Here is a 26959-nt window from a genome sequence, read left to right as displayed (position 1 = left end):
GAGTTTTTTGCAAGAGAACTGGTAGAAGAGAAAATATTTCTTGGCCATAGTGCAGTGAGGGTGTGGGATGACTGTAATCAGAGTTGTGGGGATGAATAAAGGATTTGGTCCTAAGCTGCCTGGGATGTGTTTGTGGAAATGAGTTTTATAAGAGAGGGTTTGAGTCAGTGACCTGCTGCTGCACCTTACAGACAGTTAATGTGTTCAATGTTTGCCAAGTGTGATCATCTTCTTCCAGCAAAAATGAAGAGAAGGACAGAACCCGAATTTAGCAGCTTCCAAAATAAACAGAAGAAGAGGATAGAAGACTTGGGATTAACCCTCAGTTCTACTTCAGATGATGAAAATCAATTGAGTAATCATACTACTCAAGGTAAGGTTGGAGATTTGGTATATGCTGCTGTAGGAAATCTGAATAATAACTAGGAATTGAACTGCTTTCCTAAATCATAACTGATAGCCTGAACTTAAAGGGCATACTCTCTCTTTAGGAGAAAAACTAAATTTTTTTTTCTTTTCACAACTTTGGATTGGTGTGAATTTTTAAAAACTTTTTTAAAATCTAGTGTAAGCATTTTAATCTGAGAATTGTATGAATTCATATGTAGAAAATAGAAGTTGAGGTAGTTGATATGTGCATGATCCAAAGCTATACAAATTTTGGTAAAGGTATGAGCAACATTGATCTTTGCAGTCTCAGAAGTTATTTCTGATTTGGAAACTCTCAGTAGTGAGGAGTTGTGGGTGTTGTGCCGCAAAGAAACATCCAAATCATAATTTTGCTTACTAATTTCTCTATTTTTTTAATCTTAGTACATTTCTGCAAATGGGAGAAATTGAGATGAATACAAAGGGACAGGTTGATCAGGACTCCTACATTGTAGCACCATCTCTTTTGCTGGTTCAGCATGGTTTTTGTGGTGGGAAGGGAGTCCTGAGAGCTCACAGGTGTTTGGTTGCAGGCAGGAGAAGCTGTTTCAGAGTTAACGAACGGCCTTGGAGTGTGCTGTTGCTTGGTGTGTGCTTTCTCATCTGGAGCTTGGGGCATACCAAAGATGAGGGGACTGTCCTACACAGTTGATATGGCTGTTTTGGGACACTTGAGACTCTCCCAGGATGGGACTTCAGATTGCCACGCTGTCATGCCTTCTGTTTCAGAGTCTTGGGATTTCTCATGGTCATGAAGTGTTAGTGACAGTAGGCCTGAATGCATAAAGAAACCTTCCTCTTGTGAAAGTGGAAGGGGATGTGTGTGGGAGATGAGTGGGTCAGTTTGGGAGTATTTGTAGTTCCAGGGTATTGTGTGCATACGTGTCTGGCAAGGCCAGAGGTGAGTGAGGAGGTCAGAGGTGCACGGTGTGAGAGCTGGGGTCGAGGACAACATTTTGGGTAGGGCTGATTGTTTAGTAGTCTGTTATGCTCATTGTGGTTTCTGATGACAGAAGAGAGGCTAGGGGAAAGAAGTGATTTAGGATCTGATCACGGGTGAGCATGGCCTAGCAAATCATAAGAATAATAAGTGTTGTGAAGGGACTGTCTTGAGATTGTGTAGTGGGTATTGTGTTTAAAGCACTGTATGAGTGTCTGGAAAATAAGGCACAGCTCAAAAGCAGACAGCAAAGTTAACTGAAGCTGTGTATTGAAGCAGCAGGAAGCAGTAACTGACTCTAAGACAAAAGCCCTTTGTGTGCCTGTTCTTAGCTAAGAACTTTGTGAAGGAAAGAGAAATGTAGCTTGTGTGACAGACATTTGAAGGTCAAGATGGGTATTGAGTGGTGCAAACACAAGTGAAATCACAGCCTTCCTTGTCTCCAGGTGGAAGTCTCAAAGGTTGATGCTGTAAAACTCTAGTGTTGGGTGAGGCCACAGATCCTGAATCTTAAAAACTGATAGTTCAGCAGCAAGCACTGAGCATGCAGTGAAAGGGTGTTAACAATGTATATTTCACTGTCACTTTCACTTCACTCCCTTGTAAAGACCTTTTTTTGTTAATTTTCCAGTTGTTTCCTGTTGTTTCACTGGTGCTCAGGTATCCAGAACAGGAGAAACAGATTTGTGAATTGAGGGAAAAAGTCTGTATTTTTTCTGAACTCATACAAGTGTAAGAGAAGTTCAGTCCTTCTTTTTAGGCAATTATAATGTATTTTGTTTTTTTAAGCACTTCTATGGAGCTAAATAATAGCTTTTAAAGTGATAAACAGAAAGATCAACTCTACTAACAATAATTTTCTACATTATCTCGGGGCAGCTTTTATAGTTCAGCTTCTCCAGGTTGTACAAAGTAGCACAGAATGCCAAGTACTAGAAATCAAACAAGAGGCAGAGGTCCCGTGCAGAGTGTGGCTGTGCTTGCTGTGAATTTGCTGCTGCTCTAGTCTGTATGCTCTGCCCCACAGCATTAACTTCAGTATGACTGATGAGGTGGTAGGTAAATTTCAGGAAGGAAACTTGTGCTGTTGCTTCATCCTCATAGTGATACTACCACAGGAGAAACAGAAGGATTCTGGTTATAGGGCCTCCCTCGGGACCAACCTGGTGCAAAGCAGACTGAGAGAAATGATGTGAGTACCATGATTCCTGTTCAGATCCCAGTTAAATCCAGCATGAAGCAAATAGGTTTGAGCATCTCATAACTATAGAGCAGCAGTGAGGACTATCCAGCTCATACAGGCTTAGGTTCTTCCCAAGTATACCCCCAGGTGGAACTAGGTGTCTACAGAGCTTCATTGTTTGGTGCCCATTGAAGGCTCTGATATACCAGTTTCAGATGACTTTCAGGTGAGAAATGTTTGAGTGCCTGCTGCGTATGTTGGTACTTGTTTGCACCTTGACTAAAGTTCTTCCTCAAACCTTTGTGGCTATTTTTAAAAAAGATCGGTGTCTTCTGGTCTTATCTTTCACTTGAGTTTGTATGTATCAGTAAACTCTAGAGGTGAAAACCTTTGACAGGTGGTGAACTTGTAGATCCTTGCTACTGAGGTGGGTAGTGGGGTCAAATTTACACTTAGTTTAATTTTCCCTTCTTTCTGCAGTATTGGCCATTTGGTAGATGCCTGTGTACTTGTTGATTAAGTTAGGCCTGTTTATACCTGCTGTTAGTTGGATACAGGGGAAAATTCTTTATGTTTCATCAAGGTGTAATTGTCATTATTCTCAGCAGAGAATCCCTGTGGACCTTCTTAGTGCCTCAGGATCATTGCAAAGGTCAGGGATACCACAGTACTGTTGTGGTCGTGCTGTGGCCTGCTCTGCTGTTGTGCTGGGGTTTGCCTAGCACTTTGTAGGGCCTGGAATCCATTGCCTCAGAGAGGCTGTGTGCCCCTGAGACAAAGGGGCGGATAGCCAGGTGTTGGTTCCACGGAGTGTTTTATATTACACCTGGCATGCTTCCCATAGCACGTTGGAGATTCTGAAGTGTCCTCTCTGTGTGTGTCTTGAGAGGATTTAATGAGTCACACTGTATTCTTAACATGATTACTGAGATGTCTGTCTTCCATTTTGCTTTTATTTTCCTTCTCAGTTTTCTCACTTTTTTTTTGTTTGTTTACAGAGTCTTCCAGTAGCAGCAGTGGGTCTGACAGTGAGAGTGATGAAAAAAGACCAGTCTTCAGCAGTGAGTTCAAACAAGACTCTCTTGTGGAGGGTACTTCGTCTCGTTACTCAATGTATAACAGTGTCTCCCAAAAGCTCATGGTAGGTCAAAATAGTTCTGGACCAAACTCTTAAGAACTGATAAGAGTAAAGTGAAAAGAGTAGTTTGTTATGAGGTATTTTGATTCTCATCCTCTTTGTAGCAGTGTTCTCTGCATCTCTGAGCCAGCTACTACCAGTAACTGAGGCAGGCTGAGAGAGCTTGGTTTAAGGGGATCTGTTAAAAAATGAAAGTTGATTCATGTTCAAGGCCTAGGAGGAGAAGGGAGGTGAATGAGAAGGGAGGGATCTCTGGATCAGGCAGCTTGCTGAACTTGAAAAAAAAAAGGTCCTACCATGTGTTATTTCACAATGCTTGAATTAACAAATGCCTTGTAAGAAAGGCCTTTTCAAATTCTATGATTGACATTAATTTGTTTGGTCTTAGAGGCTGTCTGGTATACTCTCGAGGAATTATTACTTTGGTTATTAAGGTGTTTTTTCTTTTCTTTCAATTCATCCTACTCTGCTTTGTGTAGGGCTGGAAATTACTCAGAAAGGCAGGGAGTTGTGAACAATAGAGACTGTGGCAATTAAACTTTAAAGGCATTCGACCACCCCTCAATTGCACAGTGTTAGTATGTGGAAGAAAGTGCTTTTAGGAAGTTCTAAGAAAGTTGTTGACTGTCTCTGTCTCATGGTAATCCCAAATTTGGCAGCTTGTTCCCGAGTTTAAGGCAATAGTAGGCTGTAGAGCAGTGGAGTCACTTTCGATGCGTGCTTATTTCCTGAGGCAAACTTTATCACTGTGGTATTGTGAGTATCTCATAATCATGAAAGAACAGAGAAACAAAAATGTTATTTCCAAGAGTGGCAGAGAAGAAAAGTATAGTTTGTGTATTACTTGAAACATGACAAAGTTTGGGACTTTGTGGGGACCTGAATGTTCTCCCTTTGTCTCCTCCCTTTGTTGTGTGCTGGTGCTGTGCTCACAAATGCAGGAGTTGGCAATCTTTCCATGGTGGTAGACCAGCTTGTACCTGCCTTTGCCAAGTTAGAAGTTCTGTATTCTGCTAGAAGATGGGAAGCGCTAGCTGCTACTTGGGGTGGGAAGAGGGAGATGCTGCCTCTTAAGGAGGTGGAATGCTGCTGACCAACAGGATCACAACTCTACGTGGCACAAGAACTTTATTGCTGAATTCTAAACTCAATGGGATCCAGAGGGTGAGAGTTGCTGATTGTACCTTGCAGTAGTTAAATCCTGTTTCTGACCCTTCAGAATCTGTCCATGTGTGTTTTTGGCACTGGGCAGCAGTTTGCTGATTCTAGTGCAAGACTTTCTTTAGAGAGTTCTCTCCTGAGCCAATTAGGAAGTGTGCTTTCACTTGCCACAATACAGGAGCTTTTACTGCTGAATCTGGGAGGCTTTTCTTTGTAAAGCCTCATAAATTTGAATATAAAGATTGATGTGGTATCAAGTCCGGTTGAATGATTTGGCAGCATTAGGTAAGTAAAAGGAAGATGGTCCTTGATTACTCTGTGTTCAAAATTCTGTCCTTAGAAAACTAGTGTATAGCAGGTTCGGTGGCTGTGACATTTGATGTACATAACTCAAGGTGTGATTCAGAGCCAGGTAGCAAAGGCAATGAGAAAACACCATGTACCTTTGTATAGAACCTGTCAGATGTTCTTGTGTTGTTTCTCATACAGATTGGTAATAATCTCTTTGTTGCTTCTCACAGGAAGGAGTAGATGAATAACATTCAAAGTGAAACAGTCATTAAATCTTCAATTTACTTACTGTCTTGTAGATGGATACTGGAGGATATGAAATTGACTTCTTCCCTGCTTTTTGTTATTGTTCTCTTGTTGCTAAAATTTACTGAGAGGAAAGGCCAAAAAACTAGCAGTTAATGAACATAGTTCTTTTAATCTAAGAGATGGGTATGTGTGTCAAGAGAAGTGTGTCTTGCAGTTCTGCTCTGAGTTTTAGGTGAAGTTTTAACTGATGCTTGAAATATATGTTTGCAACAAAGAATATCATCACAACATGAATTCTTTTCCTGTGCCAGCATCTTTTTTAATGGTCCTTCCATGCTTACTGAACACTGTGATGAATGTCTCCAGGCTCCTTACTGCTTCTCCCTCTGAGCAGGCTGTTCCTGCATTACTGAACCTTTAGTGTTTTGCTGTCATCTCAAACATCATTCTTCAGATCAAGTTTTTCATGTCTTGTGAACTCACTCTAAAATCCTGAAAGCCACCACTGAGATTGAAAATGCTCGATGCTGAAGTCACTTCAGGGTGATGTGCCATTTTCCCTGCTAATCTTTGACCTCAGTAGTAGTATGGAAACTCAAGTCTACTTGCCTCAGTGTTCTCCCTTTGCTTGTTTTATAGGCCAAGATGGGCTTCCGAGAAGGAGAAGGTCTGGGAAAATATGGCCAAGGCAGGAAGGATATTGTTGAGGCCTCCAATCAGAAGGGAAGGAGAGGCTTTGGGCTGACCCTGAAAGGATTTGATGGGGAGCTCAATATTGATTGGCAGGATGAGCCAGAGGTAAGTACTTTGTTTTGATTTCCATTTCTGTGGCTGGGGTGAGAAGGAATGTGTGAAGCAAGTGTGGGGGTTTTTGGCAACTGTCTCTTTTCCAGTATCTCTAAACTGTACTTTGAGAGTACTAGACTTGTGCTTTGTCTTGATTATCAGACTCTAATAGGAGGAAAGTGGTGAGGGTTCTTTTGTGGCAGAGGTGTTTGGGGATTTCTTTTTTAATTTTAAAAACAAAACAAATAAGACATGTGGTGTAGGAGGAAAAAAACTCTGTGTTGGCCCTAAAGTCACAGCATAACCCCTTATGCTAGGATTGGGAGGCAAGCTTTTGGGGAGCAATTGATTGTCATATTTTGCTAGTAAAAACAACTTTAGCTTTTCCCATGGCTTGTGGTTGCAGCCTAGTGCCTATGAGAAGGTGGACTGGTGCCCTGAGTGTACCACGGAGATCCCAGATGCCCAGGAGCTGAAGGAGTGGATGACTGTGGGGAAGGTAATTGATTAGAGCTTGTTACTTACCAGCCTAAGACAAGGTAGCACTACTCAGTCTGAAACAAATGCCATGTCAAATACTTGTAGAATAGCCCAGGCTGGGAGCAGCCTCTTGAGATTGCTAACAGAGTTTCCTGCTTAAAACAGGTCCAACTAGATCAGGTTGCTCAAGGCCTTGGTTTGGTCGAGTTTTGAGTATCTCCAAAGATGGAAACTTCACAGCCTGTTTGGGGGTCTGTTTCAGTATTTGATAACTGTCGTGGTTTAACCTCAGCCAGCAGCCAAGAACCACGCAGCCGCTCACACACTCCCCCCCCAACGGCATGGATTTTTTTTAAAAGCTACAAAAACTCATGGGTTGAGATAAAGACAGTTTAATAGAGAAAGCAAAAGCTGCACACACAAGCATAGCAGAACAAGGAATTAATTCACTGCTTCCCAAAGACAGGAGGTGTTTAGCCATCTCCAGGAGAGCAGGGCCCATCACGCGTAACGGTTCCTTGGGAAGACAAATGCCATCACTCCAGATGTTCCTCCTTCTTCCTCCCACCTTATATACTGAGCATGATGTCATATGGTGTGGAATATCCCTTTGGTCAGTTTGGGTCACCTGTCCCAGCTGTGTCTCCTCCCAATCTCCCATGCATCCCCAACTTCCTTGCCAGTGTGGCAGTACGGAAAGCAGCAAAGGCCTTGACTCTGTGTAAGCTCTGCTCAGCAATAACAAAAACATCTCTGCATTATCAACTCTGTGTTCTGCACAAAACCCAAACATAGCCCCATATTAGCCTCTGTGAAGAAAGCTAACTCTACTTCAGCTCAAACCAGCAAAATAACCCAGCTGACAAAAGAAAACTTATGGGCTAATGGGCATTTTTTATGTTCGTGTTCATTGTTTATTGTCCCATTGCTGTACATCTCTAGGAGTCTAGGTCAGTCTTTTCTGTTTTCTGCCACTAGGCACTTGTCTCATTGTTAGGTACAGCAATAGGATCTCCCTTCCTCCATTCTGAACAAACTGTTATCTCAGTCTTTCCTGGTATACCAGGTGCTTCTGCACCCTTGTCATCTTGGTGGCCCTTTTGCTGATTTTGCTCCAGTATGTCTGTCTTCCAGTGGGGAGTACTGGATGCAGCATTTCACATGTAGTCTAAAGATGCCTAAGAGGGGAGAATCAGCCTGACCACCATGTACTTGCTAACACAGCCTAGTATCTGGTTGTTAGCCTTCTTCCATCATTGGTACATGCTGCCTACCGAAATGACAGATATCATGTTTGCTGAATGCTTTCTGTGTTCTTGTCCTGTTCCAGAGGAAGATGGTGATTGAAGATGAAACAGAGTTCTGCAACGAAGAGCTTTTACGTAATGTTCTGCAGTGCAAGGTGAGTCCCTCTTTTAGAAAGGAACTGGAATTTTGGGGAAGCAAGCAAAATAGATAATTGAAGAGGATTGAGAAGTTTATTTAGGTGATTGGTAAGAGCCCTGAATGTCCTCTTTCACCTCCATGTCACTGGGATGACCTAATATCCTGGGGTTTACTGTCTGTTCAGCAACCTGTTTTGAACCCCAGCCTTCTAAGAGATTGTCTTGGTTGAACTCCAGTCAGCAGCTGAGCACCAGACAGCTGCTCACTCATTCCCCACCAGCAGGATCAAGGGAAGAATTGGAAGGATAAAAGTGAAAAACACCTCATGGGTTGAGATAAAGCTTAATACGTAAAGCAAAAGGCACTCAACACAAGGAAAGCAAAGCAGAGAATTAATTCACTGCTTCCCATGGGCAGGCAGGTGTTCAGCCATCTCCAGGAGAGCAGGATTCCATCACATGCTGCAGTTACTTAGGAAGACAAAACCTCCAAATGTCTCCTGCTTCTTTTTCCCCTCAGCTTTTTATACTAAACATGGCACCCTATGGCATGGAGTACCCCTTTGGAAAGTTTGGGTCAGCTGTCCCAGCTGTGTCCCTTCCAAAGTCCACTAGAGTGCACCCCCAGCCTATTTGCTGTCAGAGCAGTGGGAGAAGCAGAAAAGGCCTTGATGCTCCACAAGCATTGCTGAGCAATAACAAAAGCATCTCTATATTACGACACTGTTTCCATCACAAATCAAAAATACAGCTACTAAGAAAAAAAATATAGCTAATGTGAAGAAAATTGACTCTACCCCAGCCAAAAGCAGGACAGAGATGACTGAAAACAGTCTCCCTTTTTTAGTCCAGCTGAAAGGCTGAAGACTTGAATAAGCTCAGGAAATAAGCTCCCCTTCTTTTCTTGTGTGTTGCATCTTCCCTTCTGAATTTTATCATACCCTTGTAAATTGCAGTAAGGGTGTGAGTGTGTGTGTATATGTGTGAAAGAAATAACCTGGTTTGGTACTGCTTTTGAGGTGGCTAACTACATTATCAGGTTCTGGAGCTATCAGTACAGAATTCTGCAATGTTACTTAATTGGCTTGATAGCTGAGGTCGGTTAGAAGAAGAGTCAGTATCATTATGTGATGGAGAAACATTGTGTTGGTGAATAAAATCCTGCATGGAGTTTACTGTCTAAGGAGAGAGAAGCATGAGGATAGGAAATGGTCATGCCTAGCTATGCATCCAGCTTGTGCCAGGTCCAGCTGAACTTTGTTTCTGGTTGTGCAGAGTGTATTTGATGAGCTGGATGGAGAGGAAATGCGTCGAGCCCGAACAAGGTCTAACCCCTATGAGATGATCCGGGGAGCTTTCTTTCTGAACAGGTTTGTAGAACGTCTGGTAGCGTAGCCCCTTTCCCATCTATGCCCACCTTCAGCTGTAGGAGCCAAGGATGAAACTCAATAGGTCCCTATTTATGTGTTCACAGAGCTGCAATGAAGATGGCAAATATGGACCATGTCTTTGACTACATGTTTACAAACCCTAAGGACTACCATGGGGTGAGGACCTCTAACTTTCAAACAGCAGTGCTTTTTCAGAGAACGTAGAAGGTGGGGAGAAATGAGAATTCTTAGGAGACGAGCTGGGAAAACAGGTGTTTCAAAGGCTTCTACGAGTAGTAAAGGTTCTGGTGTATCTGATTTGACTGATGGGTACTGTTATGGATCAGTAGAATGTCCTCAGTTTCCTTTTGCAGGTGCCTCTGATAAAGGAGTATGATGCAGAGCTGCTCTACTTTGCTGATGTGTGTGCTGGTCCCGGAGGCTTCTCAGAATATGTCTTGTGGAGACGGAAGTGGCATGCGAAAGGATTTGGCATGACCTTGAAAGGACCAAATGATTTTAAACTGGAGGACTTTTATTCTGCTTCCAGTGAGCTCTTTGAACCCTATTATGGTATGTGGTGCATACTTGAGTGTTACTTGACATTTCTGCTTATGCTGCAGAGTTGGGATTGATACCAGCACAGGGATCTAGGAGAAGCCTGTTTATAGGGAACAATTTTGCGAGGGAGAAGGAAGCTGCCATCAGAGAAAGGGGTTGAGATGGGTGAGTTTGCATATCAAGTCATGTTTCTGCATTTATTTTCAGTCCTCCCTGGGAAGGTGTGTGATACTTCAGTGCTTTGATTATCTGAACATTGTAGAGTGCTGTAAGATTGCTTTACAATATTTTTCTCACATCACTGATCTCAGTCTGAAACGCAGTGAATGAGGTGACTTATTATAGATTTGCTTGGCTTGGAAGGGACCTTAAAAATCATCTAGCTCAAACCTCCCTTGCCACAGGCAGGGACACCTTCCCTTAGACCAGGTTCCTCAAAGCCCTATCCAGCCTGGCCTTGAACAGAGTCTGGGCATCCACAACTTCTCTGGGCAACCTGTTGGCAGTGCCTCACCACCCTCACAGTAAAGAATTTCTTCCTAATACCTAATTTAAACCCACTCTTTCTCAGTTTGAAGCAATTACCCCTTGTTCTGTCACTCCCTGATACGGAGTCCTTCCCCATCTTGCCTGTAGGCTGCTTTATGTAATGGAAGGCTGCTGTAAGGTCCCTCTAGAGCCTTCTCTTTAGGCCAAACAGCCTCAGCACTCTCAGCCTGTCCTTATAGGGGATGTGCTCCAGCCTCCTGATTTGCCCAAAGATGTATTAGCGGAGCCAGAGATAGAACCCTCATTTGCCTGACTGTCAGTTGGCTTCTGTATCAGACCTTCCTAGCTGTTCTTTGATAATTGATTGTGGGCTCTTAGTAAAGATAAATAAAACAGATTTGGGCTAGAGGCTGTATCTGAATCACTGTGACTAAATGAGTTTCTTAATCCAAAGAGATTTAAGCTAACATGTTTTACCTTGCTTTGAGACAGACTAAGCAGGTATACACAAACAATTGCTGCATCTCACCTCATGGATCGTAACTTGTTAAGCTTGCTAATGTTTGATGCCTCTATCTGCCTAGGGTGTAGGAATAGGAAAGGGAAATTCAAGGATGGCTAATATTCCTGCTTCTTATTTCAGACTGTGTAAAGGAAACTTGAGTGTGACTGTCTTATAAAGAAGAGGGTTTGCTTTTCCATTGTTGTGCCATGTTTGGTTTTTTCCTCTCTTGACCATGACCTCTTGAAGAATGGTTGGCACTTGAGGATTCGATCTGTTAAAGTGAAGGTTCATGGCGAGGGCAGCAAGGCAGATAAACACATTGTTCTAAGGGTTGCAGTATTTGGACCTTCTTAACTCACTGCAAGCTGATGTTCTTATGGAGAGGAGCACACACCTGGAGAAATTAATAGCCCAATGATTTTGATGAATTTTCTATCTGTTACGCTATAAAGTCTAGTGAGATGTGTACAGACTCTCTTCCAGTGATGGGAAGGGAAGTATAGTGCTGTGATATTTGTGTTGTGAAGAATGGTAACAAATTCCAGTGTCACTTCATATGCTGACAGAATGGTTGGTGAGGAATTTAGTTATCAAAGCACTATCATGCATCCTGATCTTTCCTGCTTTCTAGTCTTCCAGTCAAGTTGAGTTAATAGAAGCTGTAGTTGTAGAAGATTTATAGGGTCTAATACCAGATAGAAGTTCAGGCTTCTTTGGAGTCAGAACTGGTGAGCTTTAGATCAGGTTTCTAAAACACCAGCTGGGGGGGACAATGTAGCTCTGTTTAAAAAGAGCCATATAGGAAAACTGTCTGTGTGTTTGTGCACAAACTCTTATTTCCCTTTCCCGACTCCCTTTATAAGCTTTCTTACAGGTTTGTTTTTTTTGAGGTGGGGTGGGGTTGTTTTTTAAAGTCCAGATTACATTGTGTTTGGAAATAGTATTGTGTTTCTTTGGTATGATTTGAATTCTTAGTAGAAGGTTGCAAATGCATAATGTAAATAATTTTGCCTTGTGTGTAATAAAATGTTTTTAACAGGCAAGCTGTGCAGAGAGGTTGAATCTTACATTTTCAGTAGGTTCAGCTACGTGTCATCCCTACTTGCATGAGTATGTTATTTGTCACGTAGTCAGTTTTCATCTCAGGGGAGTGCAGGGAATGATTTGTCTTTTGCTGAGACTAATGTACTACTCATCATTTGGGCATGGTTATTATATGGCTTTGTTTCGGCCTGATCACACGATCTGAATGTTTTTCCTAAATTAAAAGGCACCTTTGGTAAGGAACAAGAGTATTTGCCAATGCTTATTTGCATATCAAGGTCTTTGTTTCAAGGTCTTTGTAATTTCTGACTAAGGATTGATTGAATACAATAAATCATCTGCACATCCTGATCTTATGTTTGTACTTGTGAACACATTAATGATTTGTCTTTTTCCCCTCAGGAGAGGGAGGGATTGATGGAGATGGAGACATCACTCGATCAGAGAACATCACTGCTTTCCAGAATTTTGTTTTGGACAATACTGATCACAAGGGAGTGCATTTCTTAATGGCTGATGGGGTTGGTCCATTTCTTTTTCCTCCTGTACTACTGACCAAAGCTGATACCTCAGTCTGCATATAGTAGGGTGTTTGTCATGTGTCTGTAGTTACAATATGAAAATTCTTCAAGGCTTGCCATTAAAATTCCTGGTAGTAGCTCTTTTACGTTAAAGCAACAGAAATTATCAAGATTCCATGATTTAGCTCCACAGAATCCTTTGCTTGACCAACAGACTTGTGGAGATACTGACCATATGCTGTGTGCTTTGCAGGGTTTCTCAGTGGAGGGTCAGGAGAATCTGCAAGAAATCCTAAGCAAACAGCTCATGCTTTGCCAGTTCCTTACAGCACTGTCCATTGTCCGGACAGGTATGTTTTATCCATTAATCTTCTTCTTCCTCCTCTAAGGTGTGGGTGGCACTGTGGAAGGTTGCTGTACAGTTTTTGCTAATGTGCCTTGAAGTCTGCTCTGCAGTGAGGCTAAGTTGCACAGAATTGAATGTGTGCACATATATCTGAGATGGGTGTCACAAAGCTAAGACAACTTGTCAGAAAAAAAATTATCTATGTTTGTTTTGCTTTTATTTAAAAGCATGGGGTAAAATGCATTAGTTTAAACCTCTTAATTTGTTAGGTTATGTAACTGTCTTAGACTAAGGTCACTATTGTGATAACTGGACAGTATATCTGAGTTCTATGGCACTAGCTGGACCAGCTGCTTCTTGAATATTCCAGCTGGTTGGAACAGAGAGTGGTCTTTGTCTGGAACATCCTTCCCTCTAACTTGTGGCTCTTCTTCTTTAAATCTGGTATCCCTGTTACCAGACAAGAGACAAGATGATTTCTCACATTGTCTTAGCTGTACCTCCTTGTGGCTGAATGATGGCCATTACAACTGTATCTGATTTTGATGGCTCTTCTCTTCCACTGAGTTCAGTTAGCTTTTGGTACTGATGCAGAAGACAAATGGTGACATAATGATAATTTTTATCTTGTGCCCTATGCTTAGAAGTACCTGAGGCAATGATCTACTTAGCAGTAGTCTCAAATGTGATGTGGCAAAAGGGGCAGCCTTCTTTTCTGGGTAGATAATAGTTCTGTAAAACTGCCTGGTTTTTGCTTGGGAAAATTGGCAATCTCGTTTGAAGGTGAGGAGCAACACAGACTCTTTTCTCTCTAGATGGCAAGTTATTCTGTTTAGGTAACATCTGTTAGCAGCCTCCTTCAGCCTGAGGTTCCTTGCTGCAAATATTGGAGCTCCTCTTCCATGAAGGCTTTGGCATAGCATGCTGCTGTGCCATAGGGCAGAGTTTGGGCCTGGAAGGGAAGGGTTGGGGGTAGGTAAAGGCTTGCTTACATACTGATTTGTTTCTGGTCAGGGAAATGCTTTTCTCTCTTTACTGCAGAGACATGGGGAAGAGGTTTCATGAAGCCTTGCTGGCTCACTTCATAGATGTGTTTTGGATGCTGTCTAACTGTACAGAAACACTATTACTACTCATGCAGAAGAGAAAGTTATTGAGATGCCTGGTATCTCCTTGTTTCCTTATAATCTGCTGGTATTGGTGTACTTCTTTTTTTTTTTTTTTTTTCTAGGAGGACATTTTGTCTGCAAAACCTTTGACCTGTTTACTCCATTCAGTGTGGGACTTGTTTATCTGCTGTACTGCTGCTTTGAGAGGGTGTGCATCTTTAAACCTGTGACAAGCCGCCCTGCTAACTCGGAGAGGTGAGATTCTTGATCTGCTAAAGAAACCCTGTTCTCTAAATACTGCTATAGATGGATTTGGGGAAGTCTAGTGGAAGCTTTGTGACCTGCCTCAATTGGCAGCTGTCTCGAAGGGGGAAACATGTTAGATGTTTAGCAAATTATGATGAGGTAAAGATTATATTTGCCAAATTACCCTTATGGGAAGAAAGCTGTGGAACTAGATATATATATAATAAGTTGTGTTTTGCATGAAACAACTATGGTTCCAGTGAAGCTAGAGCAGCATGTATGAGAGGCTGGACATGAGCTGGTGATGTGTGCTGGCAGCCCAGAAAGCCAACCATATTCTAAGCTGCATCAAAGGCAGTGTGGCCATCAGGTCAAGGGAGGTGATTCTGCCCCCCTACTCCACTCTTGTGAGACCCCACCTGGAATGCTGCATGCAGCTCTGGGGTCCCTTCCCAGGTAGGTCATGGACCTGTTGGAGCAAGTCCAGAGGAGGAACACCAAGATGATTAGAGGGATAGAGTACCTCTCCTATGAGGAAAGGCTGAGAGAATTGTGTTTGTTCAGCCTGGAGAAGAGACTACTTATAGGGGTGACCTAATTGCAACCTTCCAGTACCTGAAGGGAGACTGCAAGAAAGATGGAGAGAGACTATTTAGATGAGCACGGGGGAATGGATTCAAACTGCAAGAGAGTAGGTTTAGATTAGGTATTGGGAGACAGTTAATTTCTGTGAGGATGATGAGGCACTGGAATAGGTTGCCCAGAGAGGTTGTGGATGTCCCATCCCTGAGAGTGTTCAAGGCCAGGCTGGATAGAGCTCTGAGCAGCCTTGTCTGGTGAAAGGTGCCCCTGCCCATGCCAGGGGGGTGGAACTAGATTATCTTTCAGCACCCTTACAACCCAAAGCATTCTATGATACGATGTGTATTTTCATTGTACCTGCCAAGCTTAGCAGAATTGGTTTACTATTTGAGGGAGATCTGTGGGAGTTTACATAGGGTTGTATTTCCCAATCTTTCCATAGCGTAGAAGATGTATGATGACTTTGATGGGTGGGATTGTACCTTCCTAGGGATATCTAGGAGGAAATAATTCTTGGGATTTGGGAAACTCTTCTTATAATGTGAGTGTGGCAGGAAAGTTGGCTGTGTATAAGAACTGAAGACACATGATCTCCCTGCCTTGCTCTGCAGGTACGTGGTATGCAAAGGACTGAAGTCAGGGATTGATGATGTGCGGGAATACCTCTTCTCAGTGAACATCAGACTCAACCAGCTGCGCAACTCTGATGTGGATGTGAATCTTATTGTCCCATTGAATGTGATCAAAGACAACCAGGATTTTTACAATTACATTGTCCAGTCCAATGAAAAGTGAGTGTCTGTGGGTGATGAGGGCTGCTGGCTGTAGGCAGGTTAACCAGCATGGCTTTCAGTTATAGCACTTGGAGGTGCTTTTCCATGCTGCTACACTGCTCTGCTTTTGCTCCCTGAGAGCCTCTAGCAGAGCAGAGGGACATTGTGCAGACAGAAATTCTGTATTGCTGCTAGTAACTGTTTGGCCTCTGAATACTGTGTAGAAAAGAAATGAGGCTACTGCCTAATTTGTTCCAGTGGTCTTCCTGTCAGTTTGGATCATTTTGGTAAGGATCCATCACTGCTTTGAGGATCAAACTGGTTTCTTCCTGTTGTCCCAGCACTCTTTCTTGCTTTGAACAGTAGAACAATCTTGGTGGTGATTAATTTGCTCCCTGACTGAAGCTTGTCTTATCTTTCAGCCACTGCAAAGTTCAGATAAAGGCATTAGCCAAAATTCGTGCCTTTGTTCAAGACACGTGAGTATATTCCTCTGGCTTTTGGTGAGGACTGAATTAACCTACCATAAATGAATTGGTTTTGCTCTTCTTTAATATGTTCTTGATTTGAGCTGGTAATTGTCTTGGCCTTTGGAGCCACAAAAGTGAATAGTGCTTTTAGGTAGCTCAGTTTGTGTCCCTGCCTGAGTTATTAGCAGAAACCTGTGGGTGGCTGGAGGTGTCCTGATGGTTGATGGTTTATTATCACCCTTGAGAAGCCTTCCATGCATTGCATGGTTTCCACTTACCATAAGTGAGCTTGCTTCTTAGCCAGGGATATAAACAGAACAGTAACTCCAAGGTGGTATGTTCAATTCAACAGTGACAATCTAAGTTCAGTGTGGTTCAATAGCTGTTCATTTTCCAGGGGCAATTCAAAGCATCCAAGTTACATACCTAGAATTACCTAAAGCTTATGATGTTAATTTCTTGCATAAAACTAAAGCCATTGTGATGTATAGCAGTTTCCCTGCTATGGCTTTTCTGTTCAGGTGTTATTCAGAGATAATACATGGTAGAAAGTTGAGTGACTTGGGTAGTTAGGAATTAACCTAAGAGTTAAACCTAACATTGACACTTTCGTTTGTTTGTGTGGCCTTCAGCAAGTCTTCATTGCTGTTCTTAAGTAGGACTGTGTACCCAGCTCTTGGAGATTAGCATAAGTTCATACTAATATGTAGCTTCTTGAACATATTTATACCCAGTGGTACTTTGATGGAATGGAGTAGTGGCTGCTAATCAGTATTTCAGACCATGAAACAAAGCTGAACACTGGGACTGGAGATGGGTGGAGGGTGGGGAGGGAAGGCAGCATCCTCTTTTCTATAACCCGTTGTGAAGCAGTGCATGTTTGTCATTCTCCAGCCAGATGCTGGAAGATCCAAATTTTATAGGGCTGGGATATGTAGTGCTGCAAGATCAAGGCAGTGTCACCAATTTAACAGTCTGGTGTCTTTCTTTAGGACCCTGAGTGAGCCACGGCAGGCTGAAATCCGGAAGGAGTGTCTCCAACTATGGGGGGTAAGTAATCTGTAAAGCAGTGAGGTTGTGAAGGTGTCCTTGCTGTGGTGAAACAAGAGGGGAGCTGCAGTACAGATAGGACTTTTCAGCCAGAGCCTCAATACATTCTTGTGGGGAAGTTAGAGGTTGTTTCAAGCTGTTTATGTAAGCAAATGGGCTGTCCCTGATTTGGTAGGTGTGTAGCTTAACTGAGCAGATTTTTTTCCTGCAGTTGAGAATACTTCATTGTACAGAGAGTAAACTCAGCACCTAAATCCCAAGCAGCAGAGCTCTCTAAAAGGTCTTGTTGTATGAGTTTGCAGTTCCTGTTTCATGAGCTTTTGACTGCAGTGGGGCCATAGATACGGCAGTGAGTTTCACAGGCTGATTGTGTGTCTTGGATGAAAGAGTATTTCACCAAAACATGCATTAAATCAAAGCTTTAGTCTAAATCTTTCTGAAGTTGCCTGTTGTTTTCTGAGAGATGTGGTATGCCTATATTAAATTTGCAAAACCTGTGAGACCTTTTATTTGCCACATGACCTCTCCAATCAACTGGAATCCCAAGAGCAGGAGTTTCAGGGGTATTTCTGTCGTATATTGAAACCAGAAGGAACTTATCAGAAGCAAGGAACTTACCAGAAACAAATTAATCGCCACCAAGTGATATGTGCCAAAGAATAACACTTACTATCAATTATTTGGATTTATTTTCAGATTCCTGATCAAGCTCGTGTTGCTCCTTCATCTTCAGATCCCAAGTCCAAGTTCTTTGAGCTGATCCAGGTGAGACCTTGCCCAGAAGCTTGTTCTGAGTCCTTTCATACAAATATAACTCCCATTGGAATTAAGAGAGGAAGAAACTCATCCTGGATTATTGTTTCATGTAAATGTTGCATTTACTTACCTGTTGATGGATTGTATCTAACTTTTTCATATTTTGGTCTCTAGGGCACAGACATTGATACCTTCAGTTACAAACCCACTCCTCTGAATTCCAGCACACTGGAGAAAATTCGCCAAGTGTTAGATTACCGGTGCATGGTGTCTGGAAGTGAGCAGAAGTTCCTTTTGGGGCTAGGGGTAAGTGCTGAAAACAGTTTGGGAGTTTTGCTGGTTTATTTCAATTGCTACTGTTAGCCTTGCAGTTTCATCTCATCCTTTTCCTGTCCTCAAAGGCCAAAAAGGATCCCCATCAGCAGTCTGAGACTGCTAGTTACTTTGTTTTTCTCCTGACATCACTGCTTTTCACACTAATTAACCCTGGTTTTGTAATTTCAGCTTACACAGAGACCTTCACTCTTGCTAATGTCTGTAATTATCTTCACTGTCCTTTTGAAGGTGTTCTATTTCTGGTTCTTTGTGTGGGTATGAAAAGTCACTGGCAGGTTAGAATCAGTGTTTTTGTCCCTTTGCTGTAGAGATTAAGGTTCTTCCTTTAAACTTCTGACAAAGAAACTGCCTGTGACAACCTAGGACTAAGAAATTCTCTGAGGGCTGCTCTGCAGTTAGTCAGGGGTCTCTCCTTCCACCCTTGCTCTCATGAAGCTTTGGCTGAATTTGACTCTGCTTTCTACACACAGAAATCGCAGATCTACACCTGGGGTGGTCGCCAGTCAGATCGCTGGACAAAGCTGGATTTGAAAACTGAGCTGCCACGAGATACTCTTCTTTCTGTGGAGATTGTTCATGAGCTGAAAGGAGAGGTAGGAGCTACTCTTACCAAGTAAGAGGCTGTGCTTACTAAGTGGCTGCAAATACAAAGAGCATTTTCACCTATTCTCTGTTAAGATACTGCAGAATAAATGTCCCACCTGTGCTGGGTCCAAGGGTGTGAAGTTTTTTTGTATATGCTCTTTTGAGTAACTGTTTTGGATTAAGTTCCTTCTTTGTGTCCAGTGCTAGAGATACGACCTTTTAAAATTATTTTGGAAACACTTTGGACCAGACATGGTGCTGTTCTATGTGGAGCAGCAGATGACAGTGCCACCATGACTTCATGTGTCTGTGGCTCTTTACTCTAGTGATTGCAGACCATGGAAGAAAGATTCTCATGCTGTATTCACAGCTGTGGTCCTGCCCTCTCTCCTCCCCTAAGACAGAACTGGGTATTTGAGACACACCAGTCCTTGGAGGATGACATGTTACTATAAAATGAGTAGCATGGAATTTGTGTGCTTCTGATATCTAGAAAGGTGCTTTCTTGCTAGAAGAGAATGACCCCCTGGCCTAAACTAAGCTACAAATCAAAGCTGAAATATCAACAGTCTGAGTAGTAAATCTCTGTATTGCCCTCCTTAGGGGAAAGCCCAGCGAAAAATCAGTGCCATCCACATCCTCGATGTCTTGGTGCTGAATGGCAATGATGTTCGAACACAGCACTTCAACCAGAGGTATGTAGGATCTGGAGAAGCTTCTTTCTTGTACATGAGTAGGAGTGACTGGGAAACAGTGTTCACACTGAAAGCAGAATGCTGAGCATGGAGAGACAAGTACATTCAGCTGAAACACTGCTATAAAGATGAACTGTGAATGAAGCTGCTCTGAAGTGAAGTGCATACAGCCTTCTCCAGCTGTATCTTCTCTGTGGAGGAGGGCAGGTCTACCTCCTTCCTTAGTCTGGGGTGAGCCAGGCACAGCTTGGGTGAACTGAGCATTCTGGGAATATGAATGGGCATAACTGTTAACTAGCTGTGGGAGAAGGAATGAGCCCTTCTATTTCCTTCCTGGGGACTAGTCCTACTATCCTGCTGATATATCAATGCATTCAACAGCACGTGAGCTTGTAGAATAAGCTATGAAGACTCATTTCTATTGGATAATAGCCAGTATCACTGGGCACTGAATTGGGAGAGTGGGATGAAAAAAGTCTTGCTCAGACCCATTTGGCAAGCAGTGGAGGCAGTCTGCATGTACTGAAGTGTCTGATTAGCTGTTCCACTGAAACTGTTACCTACCTGCTGTACCAAAGATCTTGTTAAATTGCTGTGTTCTCTTTCCATTCTCATTCAGGATTCGGCTGGCAGAGAAGTTTGTTAAAGCTGTTTCTAAGCCTAGCCGGCCAGATATGAACCCCATCCGGTGAGTGACCACTCCTGCCCTCAGCCTGGTGTGCTTTGGTTTCATTGTGTTGGAAGGTGAAGATGAGGAGCTGAAGGGGAGTTAAATTGCAGGCTGAAAATCATTGTTCTCTTATGTTCTTTGGAAAGAGGCAAAAAGCTCTTTTAATATCTAAGATAAATACTGATAGTGGAGAAGCTGTACCCTCCTTTCCCATGTCAAGCAGTGACATTTTCATCACAGTTGGATTGGCTGGTGCTGATTTCAAGTATGTGTGATAGTAGGTCTAGCACTCAGCTTAATTGTTGCAAAGAATTCTGTCCTTGTCTGCCCTGACAGGTCAGCAGCACTACAGTGATGCTGACTGTTAGTAGGTGAGGTGCTGACCAGCATTTACAAGGATAAGGCTTTAGTTACAACCCCAAGAAATTTCCTGACAAAGGGCTTCAGCTTTTCATTGTCTCTTGACCCTCCATTTCTCCTACAGTGGAGCATAAGAGCATCGCTGTGCTGGGCATCAGATAGGTATTGTGGACAAAACAATTTCTGATTCAGAAGCTGGAAATGTTGCAATAATATGGAGGAATTTGGAGTTCTCCTTGGTGGCTTAATGAAAGATGAGTGGGATCTCAGACTCAAGACAGTTTTAAAGGACAGACAACTGGAGGAGCTTAAAATACTGTGGAGGGCTGAAGGTGAAGTGAGGAGAGCTGTGAAAACAGGTTGTAGAGGAGTCCTTTGCTGATCTTGTGAAAAGGTGTTAAAGTGGTCCAACTGTGCTCTTTGAAGCCCAGTGCTTGTAGCAGTTATGGGAAATGGGTGGTTGGGGTGTTAGATCAAAGACCGTGCTTTTGAAACTTACTGATTGGTTTTTCTGTGTCGCAGAACAATAAAACCAGTTCGATATAATGACAGAATGATGACTCAAAATCATCTGTACTGATTTATAAACAGAAATAAAAAAAGCTGTTTTTACCTCAAGGTAACTATGGAGTTTGTGGCATCCTTGAGGATAATGATAGTGAAGATCAGGTTGTTTAATTTCACTGTGAGGCCAACACGCTGAGGCCAGAACCTGCCTGGGACTGACCTTGGTGAATTTATCTGATGGGAAAATAAAAGCACCTGACTTTCATTTTTCTTACTTTTCTGTGTACTTAACCTGAGGTAAAAATGCACAGCTTCCTTAGCAGCAAGGATGCTCATATGCTGCTTACAGCAACCCAGCCATGAATGTGCAGGTGTCAGGTTTTCTCAAGCCAGGAGAAATTAGGCACTGAAGCATAAGATTGAGGAGAAGGATGAACCTCAGTCATGCCTGACTTCCTCATGCTGTACAAAATCAACCATTTGGCTGCTCCCTGTAGCTCGGACAGAAAAAAAAGGCCAGTTTAATTTTTTTTTTAATCATGTTTTTCTTTTCCTGCCAGAGTGAAGGAAGTGTACAGGTTGGAGGAAATGGAGAAGATTTTTGTGAGGTAAGTGATTGGTGCAAATGAAACATTAGAGCCCATTGAGGTGCACAGGAATGGGAGGGATGTGCTGATCTGTGCTAGAGGTGGCTGCTCTTTCTGAGATGCTGCTGACTCAGAGCTTCATTCTGCTGCATTCTAATGCTGTGGATGTGACCAACGTGCTTGACAACAGTTGGAGTAGCAATAGTGCTTGAGTTTGTGTGCAGAAGTATCAGTGACTTCTCAGTGGCCTGAAAGATCAATCTCGTTTGGATGAATTATGGTAGATCATCAAAAGTTCTTCATGGCAACACTCCATTGGCAACCTGATCCAGACAGTTCTGGCTGGTTTCTCGGGCCCTATGTGGGAAGGCGAAGAGACTAAATTCTCCAGGATGTGATGATTTGGTCCCGCCATGTGCGGTGCTGTCAGGTCTCACTGTGACACTCTGGATAGGGTGTGCAGGTGGTGTGCTGTGTGCCAGAGGATCATAAAGAAAGAAACAGCCAATCTCTATCACTGCCTTCTCTCAACGTTTAGGTTAGAGATGAAAGTCATCAAGAGTTCAGGGGGAATGCCCCGGCTGTCCTACACGGGCCGAGATGACCGACACTTTGTGCCCACAGGGCTCTACATCGTACGGACTATGAATGGTAGGTAGACACAGTCCCCACTCTTACTCAACTGTTCTTTCTCTCCAAGTAAAAAGTATGGGGCTCACTGTTGTTGTAACTTGGTAAAAAATTAATGGGAGTATTCCAATGGCTAGAGATTACCTCTTTGTACGTAATGAGGATAGCTTGGATTTGGGTAAGGGTTAGGGTATTTATATGATCGGTTACTCTGTTGTGGGTTGATTAGCTATTGTGTGTGTAATTCCATTTATTTGCATGACTGATTGCTTTCTTTTTTAACGAGAGAACCATTTTTCATCAAGATGTTTTCCACAGCAATAGTACATAGAAATACCCTATTTGGAATGTCAACTTCTAGATGCAGGGAGAAGGGATTTTTCTCAGTGAATAGAGAACAGCGTGGGAAGCAGGTCATCTTGGGGGAGGGAAGGAAAAAGGATTAACAGAAGGATCGCAATTTTTCTTATGTGTTTCTTTTCCCTGCTAGCACTGGATTTGTTTTATATGGTGATTTTTTTTGTCTCCCTTTCATTTTCTGTCTGATCCCTGTAACTCTTTTGCTAGATCCCTGGACAATGGCATACAGCAAAAACTTCAAGAGGAAATTCTTCTTCAACAAAATGACCAATGTAGCAACATACAGCCTCCTTCCTGAAGCCATTGCACCTTTTCAGTGAGTATAGGCCAGAGCTGAGGCTGTGGAGGGATAGCTGTATGCCAGTCTGTGTGTGTGCCTGGATATTTATTTGGAAGGGAGTTGAGGAGTGCTGTGTTCTTGGTTGTTTGCAGTGCAAGCACAGCTTGGTCACCAGCAGGGCATGCTGCAGGAGCTGGCACCTTCTCAGACTTTTAGGAAACTGCTGATCTGGAATCATGGATTTTGCAATTAATGGCTATGAATAACACACATACCAACTTTGTTCCCCTATCTGCAGCAGAGTACAAGTTACTAAACCTCCTGCACACAGGGAAGTAGAAATTGAGCCCAGCAACTGTAATTTGCTGCATCTGTGTATTTTAACATGCTTGGTTGGACACTGCTAATTTAAAAGCAAATCCCAGTTCATTTAGCCCAGGCTCTGGAATAAGATATGGGAGGCTGGGAGCTTTTTAAAGAGAGTGTGAGAGAGCAAAGCAGCAGCTTCTTGGGAAAGGATGCAGCGGCTTGTCATTGAACAGTCAGAACCCCATCTGTATCTACTGAGTACTAAGCTAAGATCATTACTTAAATTCAGCAAATCCTGAGCCTGTGACACCTCAGGGCTCATGGGTGGAGATGTTCTGCACACCCTGCCCTCAGCTAGTCTCAAGGGACGCCCTCTACCATCACTACCCAGGACTGTGCTTCTGAGCTAGAGCTTGATATGAAATTGATTTTCTCCCTTTGGATCTCCTTACCTGCCTTAGAACAGTGCTCTCAAGAAATCTTAAGCTTTCCTTAGTGGGGTAAATGGAAGAACAGGCTTAAAAAGCAGAGGCATGTGATGCTTTTTCCCTCCATGTGTCAAGATAGGGTTAGTTCTGCCTGAAATAGGCCAGTGTGAACCTGCAGGAGTATCTGAGGAGGTGGAGGGAGTGGTTGTGTGAGACTCCAGAAGGGATGTGTTGTGTTGTGGTTAGTGAGTACTAATGTCTATAATTAGCCATTGACATGTGCTCTTGTTGCTGTGGTAGTCCTGCAGAAGCACTAAATAAGCTATGAATATTAAGTGTCAGTAATTGTACAAAACTAAAGGCTGCTGCCTTGGCAGTAATTAGCAGCTCTGATTTCATTATGTCTGGGACTGTGATGCAATGAGGGAGGACTGTGCTTGATAGATGGAGTGAGAGATGGTGGTGTAGGACCTGAATGCTCAGCTGCCTAGTGGAGCTTTGTTATTTCACACGAGGGGAAGGAGGGGATGATCCTAGCTGCTTTTGTACAGTGGGAAGTGCTGTTTGTTTGCAAAGCTCCACAGGACAGCTATTACTAATTATAGTAGGCTTGTGGTGAGTGACTATTTTGCTGGTCCTAACAGGCTTTCTAAATTCTTCATTAAGGCCTTGCCATTGCCTGCAATGACAGTTTTATCCTCTGAAAAACATGGAGGATTGTAGGTTTGGGGTTTTTTTTCCCCCAGTGACCTGACTCCTCCTAGCAAATGCTGAACTGAATTTGAGTGAAGCTAGAATTAAGAAGTATGTTTCCATGGAAATCTCTTAGGCTTGGCAGTAGCTGTATTTGGGGGCTGTAGAGTTTGTAAGGTGAATGAATGCACTGGTCTTTTCTAAGGCACTTGTTAAGAGTATCTCCATGTGGCTCCCATGACTAGGGCAGCTGTCTCTGGGGCTAGGATCAAAGTGCTTTCTTTTTCCTCCCCTGCTAATCTAACCTTGCTCTCCTCTCTGCCCACAGTGTCTGCCATTACAGCCGACTCTTCTGGGAGTGGGGGGAAGGTGTCAAAGTGCACGACTCTCAGAAAAGGCAAGATCCAGAGAAGCTGTCAAAGGACACTGTCCTGTCTTTCATCCAAGCACACTGCCGCTAACCCTGCTCTCCTGAGGGTGCAGTGGGGGCTGAGCCCAGCTTGGATTCTTCAGGGACTAATGAGACTGGGGAGGCCTCACAACTTCTATCCTGGTCTTCTCCAGAGCTGATTTCCTGGAGGTGATCGAACCAGGGGGTGGTATGCAGAAGGCACAGGATAAGGCTCTACCCTGGCAGTGTATATAAGAGTACAGCCCAGGAAGCACCTGCTGCTGGAGTACCCATGGTGACTTCTGGAGCCAAGGCCTAACGCCCTTTTATCCTGACCTACTGCATGCATGAGGCTAAGGGGCTGGCAGCTTTCTTTGCTCCTGTTCAGATGTTCAGCAAGGTTTGTGGAGCTCCTTGTGTGCCAGAACTCTCCAGACTTGTGCTTCTCTGGGAGTGCGGGAAGGAGCAGAGATGTTTTGATGGCAGAGCTGGGCAACAGCACATTGAAGCAGCCCTGCATTGTTCCTGGCAGCTATCTGTTTTCTCAGCCTGCACTTACCAGTGGAGGGTGTTATGTCTTTGGGGAATGCTAGCTGTGGGACACAAGTTAGGTATTCATGGTGTTGTCAACACCTCTGTCTCTCAAGGCACTCAACTGGCTACTGGCTCATAGGAATCTATGTGATGGTATCCTGCTGGACAAAGGCTGATGCAGGTGATCAGTAGAGTTTCCTGGCACAGATTTGATGTGCTCAGTGCCAGGGTTTTCTCAGACCTCTAGAACCTGCTGTGACCAGGATTTCCCTTCTCCAGGTTAGTGACTGATCCCAAGCCAGCACCCTGGGGTTAATTTGTAAGTATGTACCATGGATAATGTACGTGCCTCATGGTACGTCTGAGATCAAGGTGCTTTGATTCTTGGTACTCTGTGCCACTACCAACTCTTCAAGGAGGAAAGTGGATGTGGGAGAGAAGACATAGGAAGGCTGGGATGCAGGAGTCTTTGGAAGAAATTATGGCTATGTCTGACATAGTTAAAAAGACACAGGGCTGCCGTGAAAAGAGGTGTTGACTTTGATCATGTTGGTTCATCAGAAGAAACCCTGTTCCCTGACTGTGCCCACTGAAAAGTTTACCTGACTTTCCTTTTTTAAACGTCAGAGTGGCTTTGAAACCTTCTGTATCTCATTTGGCTCTGGGACCGCATCTGGGGTAAAGGCACAGAGCTGTGAAACTCAGCATGGTATTTATGTGTCAAGACTTTTCCATGCACTTCTGTGCCAGGCTCAAAGTTCAGTTCTGTTGCAGGTTTTACCTTCGATTCTGGCTTCCATGGCACTTTGCCAGGTCTTCCACATAAATCGGATGTTAACACAGAGTTGAATGCTTTTGGCCAAGCAGCAAAACTGCCCTTTTTTTTTGTGGTGTTTTGTTTTGTGTGGGGGTTTTGTTGGTTTTTTGTTTTTTTTTTTTTTTTTTTTTTTAAATTGGCTTGTTTTTAAACACAGACTGGCAGTAGGGAGGAAACTGATTTAGGGGTTGTCTGAACTGTGCCTTAAGGAAAGCTGTAGTTCTCCTAGAATCTATAGCAGTTGCTTAGATTGTTATTTCTTTTTCTCTGCATCCATATGCATGATTTAAACAAGCTTATATGGCAAAACATGGAAATTTTCACTTAGACACAGGTCTACTGAAACAGGCTGTTAATGCATCCTCTTGCTGATCTGTAGACCCCCTCTGCTCTCAAACATTAGTGAAACGTGTGAAAGAAAAGGTGGCCTTTCCCCCTAGAGAACAAGAGGTATGTCACTGGTACCTTTGTCTTGGCAAAGGCACTTCCAGGAGGGATGAGGAGGAATCTCTTCCAGTGGGCAATAAAGAACCTCCAACTGTGATGTGCAGGGCAGTGTACGGTTAGCTTTTTAACCCAAGGAGTAATTTGAATTCTGGCTCTTCTGGGGAGTGCCCCGAGGCTGTTTGAGTGTCAGCAAAGCATGCTGATCCCTCTGCCAGGCTCCTTTGCTGAGTGTTGTGTCTGCTGCTCAGGGCTTTGACTCCTGTGGGCTGGCAGACAGAAGGATTACTAGGAAGTACACTAGTGCACTACACTGAGTGTAGGCCGCTGAGGGTATAATAAAACCTGGTTAGCCTGTAGGCTAGCTTTTAGGAACAGATACTTTCAGTTTACTCAGTTGTCTCCAGCTTTTCATTTTGATTTGCTTTTATTTTTAATTTTATTTTTGATGCACTGAACCTTGATTCTG

The 26959-nt window shown here is 43.2% G+C and overlaps 1 protein-coding gene across 1 annotated transcript; it reads left to right on the top strand.

The window, feature by feature from the left end:
• The first annotated feature begins 243 nt into the window (after window positions 1-243).
• CMTR1 (cap methyltransferase 1) lies at window positions 244-25217 on the top strand. The gene is made up of 23 exons (XM_009072170.1): window positions 244-373; window positions 3551-3693; window positions 6031-6189; window positions 6584-6676; window positions 7988-8059; window positions 9318-9412; window positions 9517-9589; window positions 9787-9985; window positions 12414-12532; window positions 12786-12882; window positions 14110-14242; window positions 15427-15606; window positions 16011-16067; window positions 17051-17108; window positions 17805-17873; window positions 18039-18170; window positions 18671-18793; window positions 19389-19480; window positions 20100-20168; window positions 21578-21625; window positions 22143-22255; window positions 22802-22910; window positions 24633-25217. Exons 1-23 carry the CDS (start codon window positions 244-246, stop codon window positions 24763-24765), a joined length of 2496 nt encoding a protein of 831 aa, XP_009070418.1. The 3' UTR covers window positions 24766-25217.
• Window positions 25218-26959: the final 1742 nt, after the last annotated feature.

The sequence above is a fragment of the Acanthisitta chloris genome, unplaced genomic scaffold (genome assembly GCF_000695815.1).
Source record: "Acanthisitta chloris isolate BGI_N310 unplaced genomic scaffold, ASM69581v1 scaffold13430, whole genome shotgun sequence".
Lineage (NCBI taxonomy): Eukaryota > Metazoa > Chordata > Aves > Passeriformes > Acanthisittidae > Acanthisitta > Acanthisitta chloris.
The sequence above is the reverse complement of the archived record's forward strand: the minus strand, read 5'-3'. Positions and strand labels throughout refer to the sequence as shown.

Excerpts from the sequence above, each read along its gene's own strand:
- CMTR1 (XM_009072170.1), top strand. The coding sequence starts at position 244 with ATGAAGAGAAGGACAGAACCCGAATTTAGCAGCTTCCAAAATAAACAG. Across the intron at positions 374-3,550 it reads GAGTAATCATACTACTCAAG|AGTCTTCCAGTAGCAGCAGT; the intron begins GTAAGGTTGGAG and ends GTTTGTTTACAG. Across the intron at positions 6,190-6,583 it reads ATTGGCAGGATGAGCCAGAG|CCTAGTGCCTATGAGAAGGT; the intron begins GTAAGTACTTTG and ends TTGTGGTTGCAG.